The sequence below is a fragment of the Mytilus edulis genome, chromosome 14 (genome assembly GCF_963676685.1).
Source record: "Mytilus edulis chromosome 14, xbMytEdul2.2, whole genome shotgun sequence".
NCBI classification, from domain to species: Eukaryota; Metazoa; Mollusca; class Bivalvia; order Mytilida; family Mytilidae; genus Mytilus; species Mytilus edulis.
Genome location: NC_092357.1, coordinates 14,021,828 through 14,041,552, shown reverse-complemented (window position 1 = coordinate 14,041,552; position 19,725 = coordinate 14,021,828). Strand labels below are relative to the sequence as shown.

Sequence of the window (19,725 nt, the reverse complement as noted above, 5' to 3'; positions counted from 1 at the left end):
TTTAACATCAACACCGTGCATCATTGTACAATGGAGATAGGTACCAACCAAGCGGGCGTGATCGATTTTGATCTTACACGGTAACGAAAAATCTTTGTTTTGATTACTAAAAGCATGTGCAAATAATTGTAAAAGAAGTTGGCCCTTGTCTCATCCGATATAATTCTATATTCATTGCAACTCTTTTTCTGATAGGTCAATGTGTGTGTGTAATAGGTATAGCTTTATCAATAACTGGCATTGAAATCTTTCATACATATTTTGATATTTTATCCCTAAAGATAAGATAAGATAATTTTATTAACCAATCATGGTGCCCAAAATTTGAGCTATACAATCAAATGAATTACAAAATAAAGCACAGAAAATGATTAGAATGATTAAAGTACAATTAAACAAAAAAAACCACATGAATACACATTTACACTAATTAACCTGATATAAACCAAGTTATTGACAAAACATAGTTGTTATGGGTGCCACTGTGACCTGGAGAAATTACATAAATCTTTAGGATAGTTCTAGGTCTATGGGAGACAACTCCTGATCAATTTTAATTTATATATATATATATATATATATATATATATATATATATATATCTAATATATATTTTTTTCTTCTATTTTTTTTTTAAACAACAATATTTTCTATAATTTTCTTTCGTTCTTCAAAAAGGGAGTGCAATAAATTAGATAAGTTTGAAGTAACAAACAAATCTTCAGATGAAAGAATCCAAACAAATTTCATTTCATCAGATAATCTTGAAAAATTTTTGAATTTAGAATTTAAATTAGATAGATGTTGAGATCTAGTATCTTTTAGAACAGGACATTTTAAAAGAAAATGTAGTTCGTCTTCAACTGCGTTCTTACATAGCTTGCACTTTCTGTCTTCAGCTTTAATTCCAATATACCTCCCTCTTTCTATTTCAAGATCATGACAGCTAGTTCTAAATCTTGTGATTATTTGCCTGTCTTTTTTTGAATTCATTTTTAAATATGGTTCAAACATAAAAATATTTTTAAATTTTCTGTAAGTTCTTAATTTATTGCCAGATTGTAAATTAGTACACTTCCCAGAATTGCTTTCTAAACTCGCTAACCAGCTTTCTTTAAATTTAATAGTTAAAGATGTTTTTACTTTTTTTAGAATATGGTTTTGTTTAAAGTTTGACTGGTTAACAAATAGATATTCTAAGTCTAGAAATTTAAATATATGTTTAATGCTTCCTATCCAAGATTCCTGGTTATGTTTGTCCATAGAATGAGATAGATTTATGGCTTCCCTTAGAATAATATTTGAAGGTTCAATATCTTTCATAAGATGGATCCAATATTTTACCATATTCATTATTACATAATACAGTGTAGGGAGTGAACCTAGTTCTCCTCTACATGCCATATTTGATGTTTTTATATTAACTCCAAGTGAAAATTTACAAAGCTTAGTATGAATTTTCTCTAGTACAAGATAATCAGTTTCTTTTGATATAAAGTTATCCAAATGTATTTGTTTCTTATGTGGTATATAACCCCAAATTTCAGATCCATACAACAAGATTGGTCGGATTGTATGGTTATAGATGTGTAATAAAGTACTAGGTTTTGGGCTTTCCACTGAAAAGGTCTTCCTTAATTTGAAATATGCTTTCATTCCTTTGTTATAAAGTTCTTTCTTTGCTATTTGGAAACTCCCAGACGATGAAAAATTTATACCTAAGTATGTGTAGTTCTGTACACATTCTAAAGTCTGGTTTCCTAATGATATTTTAATATTTTTAAGTCTTCCTGATTTGTTAAATACAAGAACCTTGGTCTTTTTTATGTTAACTGTCATTTTATAATCAACTGTAAATTTATTTAATTTGTTAACACAATTTTGAAGTCCTTGCTCTGATGATGATAAAAGAACTACATCATCAGCATACATTAAAATATTTAAAGGATGTGTATTTAATGGGATTGGGTCACATGTTTGGTCAAAATAGGTTGGCAAATCATTTAAATATATATTAAAGAGACAGGGACTGAGATTATCCCCTTGTCTTACTCCTATATTTGATTTAAAAAGGTTTGTCCTGTGTTGGTCTATTTTCACACAAGTTTCTGTGTTTTCATACATACATTTTATAATGTCATAAAATTTTGTTCCAACACCTATACATTTAAGTTTGTAAAAAAGGTGGAGATGTGAAACTGAATCAAATGCACGCTTAAAATCTACAAAGCATGCATACAGAGGCTTCGAATTATTTTTCACAAATTTTTGAATGATGGTATTTAACACATACATATGGTCTGTTGTGCGACATCCTTTAGTAAAACCAATTTGCTCACTTCTAATTATATTTCTAGTTTTTAAAAATTTTGTCAACCTGTTATTTAGAATTGAATTAAATAACTTGCCTATGTTATCTGCAATAGTAATGCCCCTGTAGTTTGATGGATCATGTTTAGATCCAGACTTGTGAAGGGGGGTGATAAAGCCTTGGCCCCATAATTTTGGATAAATACTACTGGAAAATACTAAATTAAAGAGTTTTTGTATTAGAGGGATACAAACGGTTTGGCTATATTTTATCATTTCATTCGAGATCATGCTGAATCCACTCGATTTAGAATTCTTAAGACTTTTTATTGCTTTTTCTATTTCCTCAGGTGTTATTAAGTAGTCAAGTTCATTAAAAACATTTTCATTATGGAATGATTCAAGTTTCTTCTTAATCAAATCATCACTATATTGTTCATTCTTATTTAATTTTTGAAAGTATTCTTGCCATTCAGATGGGTCGATAGTATTCTCAGATTTGTTTTGACTATTATTTGAGATATTTTTAATTTTATCTAGTAGTTGCCAATAGGCTTTGGGATTTTGATCATATAAATTATCGAGTTTATTCATGATGTCTTGTTTGAATTTTCTTATTTTTGCTCTTCTTTGTTTTCGATATGATTTCAGGCATTTAAAAAAGGACCCTCGTATATAAGGATCTGTGTTGTGATTTTGCATTAATTTGTATTTTCGATATAAGTTTTGTTTTAAATGTATTATATCTTGATCTTGCCATTCTCTATTCTTTTTAATTTTCTTCTTCTTGCTTTTTTTGGGTTTTCTAATAATTTTCTTTAGTGATAAATCTGCGGCTTTTAGAAAAATCTTATTTAAATCTTCTGCGGCATTATTAATTGAATCTTGGTCATAAATTTTATCTTTATACTGTCTAATAAAATTTTTGATTTCATTTGAATTTATGGCATCTTGAAATGCTGAGACTGAGTTATCATCCCATATATATTTATCTGGCATTAAAGCTAGATTTAAGTTTCTTTCATAAATTTTTGTGTTGCATTTTAACATGCATGAGATCTGACAATGATCTGAGAAATCAGGTAAAAAATTATGAGTGTGAAAATATGTGAAATTTGGTAAGAGTTCCTCAGATGCTAAAAAATAATCAACAACACTACTTCCTAAAGGTTGGAAGCAAGTGTGTGCACCCATTAAATCACCCATTGTTCTGCCATTAAGGATACGCAATGATGAAGATATACATAGAGATAGGAGTTGTCTGCCCCTAGTGTTAATAGAACTGTCTTTACTTTTTCTTTGAATTAGACTAGAATCACATTTGTAATTGTCAAATAATGGAATATGTTTGTCTGAATCCATTTGGATATGATCAATTTCACAAGCAGTTCTTGCATTTAAATCTCCTGCTATCATGATTTTTCCTGATTGGGAATATTTTACTATATCATTTTCAATCATTTCAAGAATATTACAATCCAATTTTCTATAGTAGGAAGAATTTTCAGGTGGATTGTATACAAAACAAATGTATAAATCTTCCTGAAACCCGAAGAATGTTCTGTCTAACTTTAACCATATAAAATCATTTGTGGCATGTTCTAAAAATTTAACACCCGGTCTTATTGTATTAAGTATATATACTGACAAGCCACCATGTCTTTTCCCACTAGGTTTGGTTCTAGGTCTTATAAGATGAACCGGTCTTTGAAAATTTGGAAGTTCTAAACAATTATCCAGATCACAGTGGGTTTCTTGCAAGCAAAAAATGTCTTGCTGTAAAAGATTGTCAACAAAAATATCATCTTCAAATTTGTTAAATCCCTTACTAATATAACCATTGATATTCCATGTTGAAATTTTCAAGTTTTTTTTTGTATAAATCATGTGTGCTTACAATGATCAATAAAATAAGCATACACTAAAACCAGTAAATATAAGTCATAAAAATATGAGTTGCATGTAACTGTGTACTACAGAGATTTGTGATGTATAAATTAAAGTACATATATATATTTCTTTATATTCATAAAATTGTACATTTTCTTAGGAAATGTATACATATATCAGTTGTTGCGTGTGTGTACATACATGTATTTCTATAATTTATAGATTCGCACAATATTTATGTCTGAAGATATTGTATACAGACTCTCTCTGTAGAGGAGAAGAGTTAATAATAAAAATTAAAAATTGTTACTTATGATATACATTTATAATATAATTCTTTTCTTTTTTTTTTTTTTCTTTAAAATCTAGTTCTCATTCATGTATCTTTTAACATGTTTTACAAAATAAAAAAAGTCAGTGTCATGATGGTCTTTTTAACTAACTTTATCTGTCCTGATTTTAATATTATTAACTTTTGTAACATATCATTTGCACTAGTGTTTTGAGTCTTTAATCTCACATTAAAAAAATTAAATAATAATCCATATACAGATCATAAAAACAGTGACCATGGTACTTAAATTCTTAACTAGAGAAGTACATGTATATGTAGGAAACTATAAGTATATAAACATCTATAATAATGCAAAAATAATAAACAATTTAAAGTCTTGTTACATTTTTTACATACATGTATGTGCCTATTCAATCATATTATCTAAAGTATGGATAATTCCAGTCATAATTGTTTTGATCTGATATCCAACTACCTTGAGTGTTTCTATTTCTCTTAATATTAAGTGCTTTATATAATGCATATTTGAGGTTTGTGACAATCACTTTGGTTCCTTCAAAGTTGAGGTGAACCTTGTCAAAATTTAGAAATCTATAGTTTGCATTGCCTCTGTACCCCAAGGAAGAATTATCACAAAGGTGTATGTACTTTTTATGCATGAATATGTGCTGCAAGATTATATTGCATTCTTGTATTTTTTGGTTCAAGATATAAGAGTCTCCTCGACATATTCCCAATGAGACTACTATAGAGGCAGATGGCCATTTTACATGTATGCTATCAACTAGGGAAGCGAATTCTCCACAGGCGTTCTCCATGTTTTCTTTGTTTCTTACATCATTTGTGAAAAGGTGCAAGGCTATACAATCAAATACCTCAGTACAAGATTTAATATATGATTTGGTTTTTTCAATTGTGTAACATAACTGTTTTCTTACTGAGTAGCCTCTAATAAACTCATTTGTTCTAATTGGTCTTAGGTGAGAGTTTCCTAACAATAAAATCTTTTTTTGTGTGTTTTGTTTGTTGATGCTACCTCTTTTATTGGTTTGTTTATCTATACTCTGCCTTGTGTGATCAGGGTTTTTTGTTGTTTGACTACTTTGGCCTGAAATTCTGTTTTGTGTGTTGCCCTTTGGTGAATTACCTACAGAATTTTTGTTTTGTGTGTTGCCCTTTGGCGAATTTACTACTGGTGTAAATGTATCATTGTGCTCATTTTTTTCATTACTATTACATATTTTATCAGATACCTTTTCAACATCAATATTTGTACATAATTTTTCGTTTTCTAACAATTCAAATTTGTTTTGAACTTTGCATGCATACATGTAGTTTGGTTTAGTTGTATTTTCTGATAACGCGTGCATGGTACCATGTATATCTTCAAGCTTGCTCTGATGTTCTTCAGATGACGTTTTGATTTGATTGCCTAATTTTTGAACTTGTTGTACGACTCCGTCCATTTTCTTCCTATCTTTTGGTAAGTCTTGTGTTGCATTCTTAATTATAGGGATCATCATACAGCTTTTCTCTACTAGCTCGTAGAGTGATGGCTCTTGAAGTGAATTAAGTACTTTAATGTCTTTTTGAATTTGATCTAGCTTCAGAGAAGTTTGTTTTACTTTTTTACCCATTTCTAATAATGAAGCATCACTTTGTGCTCTTTCTTCATTTGAGTGACTTAACATTGTTATGATTGTTGCAAGTTTTTCTTTTAGAATTTGCTCTATGTTGTTTACTTTCTCTATGGTTGCTGTCAAGTCACTTTCACGATTTGGCAAGTCTCTATTTAATGTATTGATTGATGTTACTAATGATTCTTGAAATCTGCTAGCTACACTGTCTAGATATGAACCATCCGGTTGATTGTCTATGGATGTCTGACATGAAGCGTTGGTGGTCGATGCATTTTTGTTGTTTTCCAACTTTTGAATAAAATCTTCAGGTATAACAACGCATTTTCGGCACATGTATTTTCTTTGTGTTGAGCTTAAGGTAAAAAGAATATAAGGTGGTAAGTTTGTACATGAGTAATGAGTCCATTTGTTACAAGAATTACAGGTTATCATGCTTGAGTTGTCTTGGGTATGGCATATACAGCATGTCTTGGCAAGCTGAAATACTCGTTTAAGCTCTGTTTGCTGTGACTGAAGGTCATCATGCTGTTTTAGTGGAGCTGTGTTATTGTTATTGTCAGTGTTGATTGAGATAATGGTGTTCTCGAGGTCATCCTGACATTCCAGTTCTGATATGTTGGAATCTGTGTCAGAATCGATAAGCTCAGATGTTGAATTACTCATTATAACAGAGTTAATATTATGGTTTCTTGAATTTTCTGATTGATCATTTACGATTTCTGTTGACAATGATGTATCACAATTACAGCATGTATGTTGGTATTCTTTGACATTTTTCCTTTTCCCAAGGTCGTCATACACTGGTGTTGTTGTGCATTTAAAGGAGTAAGGTGACAGGAAGTCAAGGGCACTATTGATGTCAGGGAAGCCTTTATATATTTGTCCCTGGAATTTATCTACACTTCTACTACACAGGCTCCAGGAGGTGAAAATGCCTGTGGTATGGCCTTTGGCAACAGCGTAAAAGTTTTTTCTCACTCGACTAGATTTTTTTATTTCTGAATTCGCCATTTTCCATTTATATTACAGTGGACAGGACCACGAATCACGATACAAAGTTTATGGTGTCGATAATGGTGATGTGGCATGTGCTTTTCTGATGCACTTCGTACGTGTTATTTCTTACAAACCCTTTACATATATGTAGCTGAATGTTTGTATGTTGATTTAGTTCATGTTTAAACCTAATTTGGCTGGTTCTTTGTGTATTTTTGGCTTATTAAATGCTCATTTTTAAAAATATTTTGTTAGAGCTAAAAATGTGCTGGGGGCCGCCATTAGCCTCGGTTTCAGCAATCGGTCTCCTAAAGTGTTGTGTACGGTATGATTATGATTGGTACCCATTACTTTTGCCCTGTACAATGTATAAGGTTTCTTTCAGATAAAACATGTTAATGTCTCAACAAATGTGTTGAAAATGAAAATAAGTGTTGACATTCACAACTATATATTTGCACATAAAACAAGTTAATTGTTTTTATTAGAATATCAAAGTTGTGTAATGAATAGGAAAAAATCATTGTAAATATTTTTTTGGAGCAGGAATTTCAAATGTTGATAAAAGCACATTGAATATTGATAAATAAACAAAGATTTTCATTACTGTGTAAGGTCAAAATCCATCATGCCTGCTTGGTTAGTACATGTACCTATATATGGTGTACTAATGATACACGGTGATCATACATGTGTAAAAAAAAAATCATCATAATAAGTGCAAGATGCACTAAAATGTCTTGCTTGTTAAAACATTTAATAAGATGTAATAACATGAATTGTATTACTATATTTTTTAATGTCTTAATTCATTTAGAAAATAAATAAAAATAAAAATTGGATCACATATATCTAAAACAACAACAAGAGTATAAACACTGAAACATGTCCATACTTTTCCAATTACAGTGAAAGTATTTTTATTCATTTGGTACTAATATTCATCAAGACCCATCAAGCAAATTACTATCATTTCTTGTGATAACATATGTTACAGGAGTGCACCAATTATGTTTCCTTTGCAAGTTCTTTCATTTTAAAAAATAAACATCAAAGGTTTAAAAGTAGAACAATGAAATCTGTTACAAAGTTCTAATTTGTTTATTGAAAATATGAGTTTTAAATTAAGCATACACTTATCTAAAATGTTTCAATAAGTAGAATGATTATACCTTGATGCAATCTAAATGTTGTGTTGATATGTGCAGTTTTAAAATAAGGATAATTATTTATATAACCTGTGTTTTCTGCATTTGTACATCTAGTACTGTCATGTGATTAAACAAATTGAAATTTAAGCATAAAGAAGTCAGTTTGCTTCTTCTACAAATAGAATTAAAATCAAAATTGAGAAATTGGGAAAAAAGTAAAAAGCAACAGAAAAATGCCATTTCATGAATATTATTTCTATGAGCCTAATTGAAAAGAGACATAAAACAAAATCAATCTATCTCTTACATAAAATAAATATATATATATATATAACATGTTAACTTGATGAAAACTTACAATAACATTTCATCTAGCTTTTAAATTGTTTTACTGACATGACTGATGCTGATTGTTTGAATTTATAAGTTTACGTTTAAAGGATGATTTTGGGGCTTTAATTTCCTTTATCTCATGATCAAGGAACTTAGTCCTCATTGTAACTTCTTTTTCAATCCTACTCAAACGTTCATGAGTCAAACTAGATGCAAATCCACATGTCAAAGAAAATTTTTCAAGTTCTAATGGGGAAAGATTTGGTTGAACACTTAAGTGATTAATTAGCATCCATAGCTGAAGAACTGCACCCATGTTTAATGTTGCATCACATGGATTGTCTAAATTGTTCCATAAGGGTATTGGATCCCCATCATTTCTTAAGAGAATATCGTTTTCAGTATCATACATGTAAACATCAAAGCATTTATCACTTATTGCAATAGTTGGTATCATTGTAACTATCTGAGGAAAAGACTTGGGTTTTCTAAGCTGAAAGCCTTTCTGATAAAAAGAAAATGTAACTGTTTGTGACACAAACTGGCTAACATTTGTATGCCCCCTTAATAATTTTGATTCCTTTTTTACTTCAATTAGTTGTTTTTCCTCATCAATATACATCTCCTTTTTCTTTTCTTTAGGCAACACTATACTACAGCTTCCACCAAGGGGAAATACCATTATATCTGGTTTACCATACCATAATAATTCTGAACCTGAAGAAAAAAATCAATTAACTTATTTAATAAAAAAATGTCTTTATTTCATGTTTTTCAATCAGCCAACCATAGCTTACTATAAACATCATGTGTTTCTGTTAAAAGAAGTTGAAGAGACTTGGGACCTTCACCAATAATCTTTAATTCATGTGACCTTTAATATGCAGTCAAGGTCAAAGGTCATGAGTGAGTGCAAAAAAAAATTACGCTGCAATTTCAAGCTTACATATTAGGAAAACGATCAGACTTTGCTGCATACATACAGCGCATAAAATGTTCCTCTCGACGAGCTCTACATTTTATATGATAAGTCCAAAAATGTCCGACCGTCTGTTCAAAAGTAACAACGGGATGATTCTTAAAAGTATAGTATTTTGTGTATATCTTTTTAAAGGTAACATATATCAACCTACTATAAACTGCAAAGATGATCAGTAATTCAAGACCGTCAATTTGAGGTCAATGTCAGGTCATGATGAAATTTCACCTTGACCATCACAGTATGCAATGACCTTGACCTTGTGATAAATGAAAGGTCAAGTGGTTCTGAGTTGAATGGTGCTACTCCCATGTCTCTACGACTTCCAGTTCTCAAGTTTGGTATTGCATCATATATTTGATGATTAATTGTGACCTTGGTGAACTTTGAAATTGTCCCAATTCTTTTTCTTTGATGTTGTCCTTCAACTGTAGATCATTTATCATTAAACAGATTTGGGATATCTATTGTCGTTTAAGAGATATTGCAGTTTGAAGTTTTGCGAACGGAGGCATGTATTTCTGAATCAACAAGAGCTTACCACTTAAAAAGTTTTAGAAATTGAAGAGGTTAACATAGTTATATGTTTAACAAAATACCAAAAACATTCCATGGAAAAAAACACCAAAAATTCAATTTGAAATTTTCATGTTTTGCATTGACTTTGTAAGTTTCATAACTTCTATTTATATAGTTGATATTGCATCATTATTTACACCTTGTCAAAAAGGGTCATCTGATATATCAAATTAAAGGTCTTAATAAACTCTACTTAAAAATGAAAATTTTAAACCTCATTTTCATCCCAGGGTGATGGTCGGGGTCATTTAGTGCAAAAATTCAAACTTCTCAAATTGTAAGGTTGTCGCATATCAAATGAAAGAACATAAAGCGTGCATTTCAAATTTCAAATTGACGTCTCTCAAAAATGGGTTGGATGGGGTCATTGAGTGCAAAAAATAAATTACTTTTAAGATATGGTTGTTGTATATCAAATGAAAGGTCGTGATGTGTACATTCAAAATATCAAATTCCCAACCTTCAAAAATTAGTTGGATAGGGTTATTAAGTGCAAACAAAAACCTTTCTAGAACACGGCGTTGTCGCATATCAAATGAAAGCTCATCTACTCTATGTTACATATATCATAATTCTGATCTCGAAAATTTAGGCGGATGAGGTCATTAAGTGTTAAAAGCGAAAAGTTTGAGAAGGTATGCTTGTCGTATATCAAACGAAAGGTCGTACAAAGTTCATTACAAAAACATCACTTTTACAGGAAAGACCTTTCAATTGTTTTACAAACAATTAAGATACTAGTGTTTGGTTTTTTTTTCTTGTTTTTTTTCTTCCAGCATTTTTTTGGAAAGCCCTCCTACAGCTTCTATTGCAGTTATCAATACCAAATTTGAACCATCGATAGACCTCATCATGAAATTGTACCAGATGAACTTTTGTAGGATATCATCATCCCCTTGAGAAGTTATCTCCGTTATATTGATTTTTTTCAACATGCCCCCCCCTCGTTGTTTTTAAAGATATCATGATTTTATTTGGACAATAGGTAGATCTAATCATGATGTATTACCATATGAGGCTGCAAAGGATTTCATCATCCCCTATGAGAGTTATATCCCCTTGAAACAATTTCTTTCCTTTGCATTTTTCTCAAAAAAGTATAAGAGATAGAATTGATTTGAAAATGGCAACATGTACAGGAACAGATGGCAATGTTAATAAACATGTACAATCATTTTGTTATTAACCCTTATAAGGAGTTATTCCCCTTGAAAAATTAAACATAATTTTAGAAAAATTGTATTTTGAGAACCAGAAGTCGTAGAGACTTGGGACCTTCACCAATACTCTTTAATTCGTGTGACCTTTAATATGCAGTCAAGGTCAAAGGTCACCGAGTGCAAAAAAAAAGTTACGCTGCAATTTCAAGCTTACATATTAGAAAAACGATAAGACTTTGCCGCATGCCCTCAATAACCCCATCCAACCCATTTTTGGGAGACGTCAATTTGAAATTTGAAAAAGGAAGTTGTACATACATCAAAACACACCCTCTGGTGTTGGTTAATAAACATGTCAAGTATTAAGTATAAAATCATAACGGTTATCTAGATATGGAGCGGACACGATCTTCACCACAGGACATGGAGTTGTCAACTGAAACCAAAGTTTTTTTACCTTGACCTTTGACCTAGGAAGTTGTACATACATCATGACACACCCTCTGGTGTTGGTAAAATGGGTGTCAAGTATACACTTTGAAATCATAACGGTTATCTAGATATGGAGCGGACACGATCTTCACCACAGGACATGGGGTTGTCAACTGAAACAAAGTTTTTGACCTTGACCTTTGACCTAGGAAATTGTACATATATCATGACACACCCTCTGGTGTTGGTTAAAATGGATGTCAAGTATAAACTTTGAAATCATAACGGTTCTCAAGATATAGAGCGAACATGATCTTCACCACAGGGCAGAGTTGTCAACTGAAACCAAAGTTTTTTTACCTTGACCTTTGACCTAGGAAGTTGTACATACATCATGACACACCCTCTGGTGGTGGTTAAAATGGGTGTCAAGTATAAACTTTGAAATCATAACGGTTCTCAAGATATAGAGCGGACATGATCTTCACCACAGGACAGAGTTGTCAACTGAAACCAAAGTTTTTTTACCTTGACCTTTGACCTAGGAAGTTGTACATACATCATAACACGCCCTCTGGTGGTGGTTAATAAACATGTAATGTATAAAGTATGAAATCATAATGGTTCTCTAAATATGGAGCGGACACAAAGTTAAAGTGTTACGGATGGATGGATAGACAGATGGACGGACAGACAGACAGACTGATCACTATGGGCGACCCGCCTAAAGGCGGGATCCAATATAAACACATGCAAGGGATTGAGTGTTTTAACGCCATGGACAGTCAAAGAAGACATGACTTGTGCAACGCAAAAATAAAAGTATCAACTGTTACAGGTACTAGGATAGTTACAGAGGCAGATTTAGGGGGGGTGGGGGGCCCTTTTTGGGAAAAAAATTTGGTTGCTTATATGGGGCTTATATGACCCCTCTTAAATCAGTCAGTGGACCACCACTTATGAAAATTTCTGGATCCGCCACTGAGTTAGGAGTTAACCTTATAATAATCATGTCATATATGGACCATTATTTGGTATTCGGCCTTTGGTTTCTTTTTGTATCCTTTTTTATAAGTTCTAAAATTTTAACTTTTATTTTGTGGGTTGTGTTAATTTTTTGGTGTTAGAATAGTATGAATGGAACAATTGAGTTTTTCGAGAAAAAATTAATACATTTTGATTCACCGTTAACGTGACATGAAACCAAACAGGAAACCAATCTTTATTTTCTTTATTTTGCACAATATAATTCAAAAGGCATAAATAAACACCATTACTAGTGTTACTTGCTTCATGTTAATATTTAAAATCTATTTTCAATGTTATATTAAAGTTTTTTTTAAACCTGACAGGAAACCATAAGAAACCGAAAGCATTTTTTTAGTTTTATTTTATTGCAAAATCTGCTTAAAATAATCTGAACAGTATACCTTTTCTTAAAATATATCTTAAATGCAACAGTATTATAAAACTCCTAAATATGTGCTTGTTTTGAAAAAAATTAGTACAATTTATTCAGAATTTTCCATATTTTCTTCATTGATACAGGATACCATAATTGTTGTATCTTGATGTTTAAGCCGAAAAAATGTATTTATATTTGGTTATAATTACATTAGGTGTATGTTTCATTATAATACTTTATTTTGATTGGCTAACGGCACATCACTTGTTATTCCGTAAGCAATTGCATCACTCAATAAAACTTTTCATTCATGATAGCATGTGGTCCCACAATAAAGTCCACAGGTGATATAATAATATACAAAATTTATAAAATTCGTGTTTTCATGATCATAGCTAAAAAATGTAATTATAAGTATTGAATGCTTCTTTTTGTAACTTTATAGTGTTGTAAAAGCGTTGACCGTGCGCACATTTTTTGTATGAAGCGTTTCCGCGCTTCATACAAAATGTACTTCGGTCAACGCTTTTACACCCCAATAAATTTACAAAAAGAAGCATTCAATTCTTAATTGATATTCCAGTTATATACAATTTATTCCAAATCATTGGCAATGTGACATTCTTTAAATCCAGTAAAGAAAAAAACTTTTAACTTGGAATTAAAATCTTTAAAATAGGCACAATGTGATACTTGTGACCTGTACACCATCTACATGGTTTCCACATTTTGACCTACTTTAGTGGGCTAAAATCAATAAAGTACTTCCTTTCAAGTCATGCATGCATGGTAAAAGTATACTTCTCCTTTGACAAGTTTATTGCGTTTCTGATAAGTGTTTGCAGAACATGAATAAAAAATATTAATTAAAACTGTGACAAAGATGCCAACTTTGTACATTCCAAGTGTAACGGTATATTAACATGTATTTTTTATTAAATTATATTTATTCACCTAAATATCCAGTAATATTTACTGCTGAAGTTAAATCAATCCAATGAGCATTGGTACAATGATAAGAGACGTAATTTCGATTGATTTTTCCAAGGACTCTTCACGTCATTATCGGGAAACGAAGTGTGTTTTAACGTCTGTCAAATATTAAATCGATTTTGTCAAGTCATTGGGCATTTATTTTCACACAGGATCGTATGTACATAACATTATGCACATAGGAAAAATAACAGACCACCGGCGCAATCTCTTTGACAATTGTATTTTCCTCTTTTAAACAAGACGAAACAAGTCTACAGATTATGTTTGCTAACATCCCGTTGGAAACACAAACAATGTTTAGACCACGGGGGGTCAACTTCCTATTATTGGATATACGGGGATGTGCCAAAAATATGGGTCATAATTTTGCGAGATTATATATAAAAATGACCCTCCTTTTTAATGACATCCTATATTAAAATGCATTTACGTTTGATAACTATATATTGATTCGGGGTATGATCTACATATCATATATAAATATACTATTGAGAATCATACATTATTAATGGTCAATTATTATATTAAATTAAATCAATTCATTTGAAAGTTCACCTTTCAAACAAAGTGCTTTCAAATAAGTTCCCAAATGAACCCCGGTGAGTTAGTGCTTATATAAGCATGGCTCATATTTTAAATATTGTATATAAGTATAGGTCTTTCTTTCTTAAATATTTATATAACTATAGGTACTGAATTTCAGTGAATGTTATATTAAAATGGGTACGTTTTTTGAGGCAAAAATGGCACACCCCTACCAAGAAAATATCAAAGTTACCCCCCCGTGGTTTAGACCTAGTATTTCGTACATCCGGCCATAATGGTGTTATCACATGTTAGTCACATGTTTCACGTATGACCGGAAATGATTAGAACTTAAGGACAAAAACAATTTTAATAAATAACTGGACTTCTGTTTCGTGTGAAATGTAACGCATAACGATAACGTCATTTTCTTACTTAACTAGATATCATTGAGATGGGAGCCATCTCTGTGGGCCCCGCTGTCAATAACGTGGGGTAAATAAGTTGTATGGATAATCTGATATGAAGCATTATTTGAAGTTATTACATAGTCTCATGTGTGATTTTGATCTAAGATTTTAAGTTAAAACTGATAAATATTCTCATCTTACTTTCATAGTATAATAGTGATATGACTGCATGATGTGAACTCATTGTTTACTACTCTAAGGTGACTTCTGGATATATGGATTGATGTTTGAACAATATGTTTAAAGGTGCTGCCCAATTGATATTTGTCACATATTTTTAGAATTATGCCTTCAATATATTATGACCCACCAAGTATAAAGTATGAAATATTAATGGTTCTCGAGAGGTAGAGCGGACACAATTTGTTAAGAACAACGAACGGATGGACAGACCGACAGACTGATCTTAGACCTAGGATGCATACATTATGACACATTCTCTTGTGTTGGTTAATATATATGTTAAGTTGAAAATGTTTGTCAGGTATAAAGTATGAAATAATAACAGCTGTCCTCTCAAAATATAATGTGGATCAAATTTGTTAGCGATGGACAGACCAACAGACAGACAGACCTTTGACCTAGGAAGTGGTACATACATCATGACACACCCTCTGGTGTTGGTTAAAATGGATGTCAAGTATAATATTTGAAATCATAACGGTTCTCAAGATATAGAGCGGACACAATCTTCACCACAGGACACAGGGTTGTCAACTGAAACCAAAGTTTTTTTGACGTTGACCTTTGACCTAGGAAGTTGTACATACATCATGACACGCCCTCTGGTGGTGGTTAAAATGTATGACAAGTATATACTTTGAAATCATAACGATTATCTAGATATGGAGCGGACACGATCTTCACCACAGGACACAGGATTGTCAACTCGAAACCAAAGTTTTTGACCTTGACCTTTGACCTAGGAAGTTGTACATACATCATGACACACCCTCTGGTGGTTGTTAAAATGGATGTCAAGTATAAACTTTGAAATCATAATGGTTATCTAGATATGGAGCGGACACGATCTTCACCACAGGACACGGGGTTGTCAACTGAAACCAAAGTTTTTGACCTTGACCTTTGACCTAGGAAGTTGTACATACAACATGACACACCCTCTGGTGTTGGTTAATAATCATGTTAAGTATTAAGTATGAAATCATAACGGTTCTCTAGATATGGAGCGGACACGAAAGTGTTACGGACGGACGGACAGACGGACGGACAGACGGACGGACGGACAGACTGATCACTATAGGGCGACCCGCCGTCGGCGGGGCCCTAATTATTACGAAGATCAAAGCAAGAATGTAAATCATCTCTGATTTACCTGTTTGAACATCTCGCGAGAGTTCATATTTGCATATTGTTTTTAAGAATTCTATTACAGAGGGCCCTCATGGGGTTTTTGATTATGTCATGTATGTGATTACTTGGCCGTTTTTTTAATGATTATTTGATTATTAAGCCAAATATTTCATGATTATTTGATTACCTAGGACTGTATTTTTAGTTTATGATTATAATGATTATGTGATTATATTGGCAAAAAAATGGTGATTATGTGATTACTAGGACCCCCCATGAGGGGCCTCATTACAACAAAGCAGATTACATCATCTAAAATTTGCGTTACGAAATCGGACACAAAAATCACGCCACTGTTCTTACATCTGCTACATAAATACTTATAGTTCTCAGCATTTTCTTCTCACTATTCTTATTGGTCGATGTTCTTTGTTATTTGAAAGCAAAAGTTACGAATTTGCCGGTGACGATTATCTATAAATCAGTCAGCATTATGCTCTTTGGAAGCAAAAAGTAACGCGAGAAAGGACACAAAAATACTGTTGTAGAATCTTTGAAATTCGTATATTTCAATTTTTCATCTAGGGAAGAGTAGCATACACTTATATGTTGATAAAAATAATGGCATCTTTAGATGTAGTTACAACTTTTCTTACAGTAATTCACATTCTATCACTTTTCTATAGTTATAGGAAACGGAGCCCAATAGCAAATTATGGTCCATATCATGTATATAGATAAAGCAATCTCTATATATAAAAAAAAATAAACGTGATATGTGTATTAATATTTTTCAATGACTGATGAAATTTAACAAAGTTTAACCTGAATATTTCATGTCCTTCTCGTAATCATGTAGATGATTTTGTCATCATAGAGCTTCAGAATCATTTAAAATTACTCATAAAGAAATACATGAAATACAAATGACACAAATAGTTTCTAAGTTTTGAAAAATATTTTTTACTGCTCTCAGGTTTTCTTGTCTATGTAATGGTCCCTTACAAATAAAAATCCTACCTCCCTACCCAAACAGCAAGGCATGGGTAGGCAAAATTAAAGGTGGCCTTAGCTTAAGTTAAACCCTTACTTTTCATACACATTTCGCTTGTGAAGCTGAGACCCACTAGTACTAGTACTCTTATTCAATTCTGAGAAGAATATGTTGTTTATAATTAATACTATACATCATTTGTTCATGTACACCATAAAAAATACTATTTTACCTATTCCAGAATTACCATACCATATCTTGTCACCACATTGATCTGCACAAGGACATAACTCAAATTTCTTAAAATGGTCATTAGTAATGAAGTACGTATTTCCTGGAGTGGTAGCAACAAGTCTTGAAAATAAATGGTTTGCTAATAGCACAGTAATTTTTCTCTCTTCATTGGTTTCAAGAACAGACCTAAGGCATCTCTCATGATGTTCTGTAATATAAATAATATTTACATGTATATTAACATCATGACCATTAGGCACTCTTTTTGTAAATGTACATGTATGTAAGACTATTTTCATGACTATTTTCATATATATATACAGACTTTTGACTCTGTAGTTTATAATTTATTGACAGGTTGCCTACTCTGCAGTAGCCTAGGACATTCGGATAATCATTTATCATGTTCATTAGTAAAATCAACCTTTTTCTTTGATTTGTAATATTTTTCTTATCTGTATATTAAAAACTACATGTAATAGTTTCTAGTATTCATTGGTATTTGTCAATAGCACTGGAAAATCAGTTTTTTTTCTTCAAAATTTAAACTTCAAAACTTAAAGTGATCTGTTTTACATTTTTTACAAGTTTGGACCCCAATACCAACCGACTTTAAAACTGTGCCTAAAACAAAAATCTGATATATATATATAATTATATGCTAAGATTCAGCATATCAAACATTTTGTCAAATACATGAAATAACCACCAGAATTCATTTTTGTTAAAATCAAACTTAAAGTTTAATTATGGATACTTTGGACATTAACATGTTAAATGCGGACCAGTTAACGTTTGAAAAACGGGCCAACAATCAAAACTTTAAAACACAGTTAGATTGCAATCATGCACAGAAAAGACAAATGAAAGAACACCAATCAATCAAGATCAAAAAATCTGAATACATGCAGTGGCGGATCCAGAACTTTGCCTAAGGGGGGGCCCGCTGACTGACCTAAGGGGGGGCCCGCTCCAGTCATGCTTCAGTGATTCCCTATATAATCAACCAAATTTTTCCCACGAAAGGGGGGGCCCGGGCCCCCCCCTGGATCCGCCTATGACATGTTCAGATTCAGCATATCAAAGAACCCCAACAATTCATTTTTTTTTTAAATGGAACAAAGTTTAATTTTGGACCCTTTAATTTAGACCTTAACACTTAAAACATGCTGAATTGTTTTCAGAAAATGTCTTAATTTTTGTGTATTTGCAAAAATATGCAAATGAGCTTCACACTTACAGGTTATTTAAATCAAATTATTGTACAGACAAATATTTAAGTATTACTATGCCCAGTAAATATAGAAGTGCATATGCTAAATTTAGAGCAGGTGTTGCTCCGATTAAAATTGAAACTGGCAAATATGAAGGTATAGATGTAAATGAAAGGTTATGTTTTAATTGTAGAAAAAATGATTTGAATATAATTGAAGATGAAAAACATGTTTCATTATAATGCCCAGAATATGAAGATCTGTGAACGATATTTTTTAACAGTGTATGTAATATAGAAAGTAGTTTTAGTAATTTAAGTAATGAAGAAAAGTTTTTATTTATGTTTCATGATGATAGAGTTTGTTATTTTACAGCCAAAATCTGCCATGAAGTACTTTTTAAGAGAAATTGTATTTTATACTCGTAATAAGTTTTTTGATGTTGTTTGTTTTCTTTTGTATAAGTGTTTTTAATAGTATGGTGTTTTATGCTAAGATATATTGATATATATATATGTAATACATGTAGATGTAATATAAATGTATTTTAATCTGTATTTTTACAGTCTCTCATAACTCTTTTTAGAGTGGGTCTTTTATAAATTGTTAATATTATATTGTGTTGTATATCAAATGTTTTAAAGAGGTGAGACTCTAATAAATTATTTGTTTGTTTGTTTGTTTGTTTGTTTGTGATTAAATAGTTGACACAACATACACTGGTAGACCTATTTGGCAAATGACCGCGATTTTTGGCAAATCTCCGCGGAACGGATAATAAGTAGAGGTTCATCGTAAATTTTTCGTT

At 31.6% G+C, this 19,725-nt stretch overlaps 2 protein-coding genes across 2 annotated transcripts in view; both read right to left on the bottom strand.

Annotated features, from left to right (window-relative positions):
- Nucleotides 1-269: 269 nt before the first annotated feature.
- LOC139503991 (uncharacterized) lies at nucleotides 270-7,146 on the bottom strand. The gene is made up of 3 exons (XM_071294039.1): nucleotides 5,434-7,146; nucleotides 1,345-4,086; nucleotides 270-275 (listed from the first exon to the last, which is right to left on the bottom strand). The coding sequence occupies exons 1-3, from the start codon at nucleotides 7,144-7,146 to the stop codon at nucleotides 270-272; spliced, it is 4,461 nt and encodes a 1,486-aa protein (XP_071150140.1).
- Nucleotides 7,147-7,901: 755 nt separating this feature from the next.
- Nucleotides 7,902-19,725, bottom strand: part of LOC139503612 (uncharacterized) — a 28,802-nt gene continuing 16,978 nt past the window's right edge. Inside the window, exons 2-3 of the mRNA XM_071293421.1 lie at nucleotides 17,702-17,911; nucleotides 7,902-9,332 (exon numbers count right to left, since the gene is read on the bottom strand). Of these exons, the coding sequence (XP_071149522.1) occupies nucleotides 8,671-9,332; nucleotides 17,702-17,911 (872 nt within the window). The 3' untranslated portion in view covers nucleotides 7,902-8,670. The remainder of the gene's footprint in view (nucleotides 9,333-17,701; nucleotides 17,912-19,725) is intronic.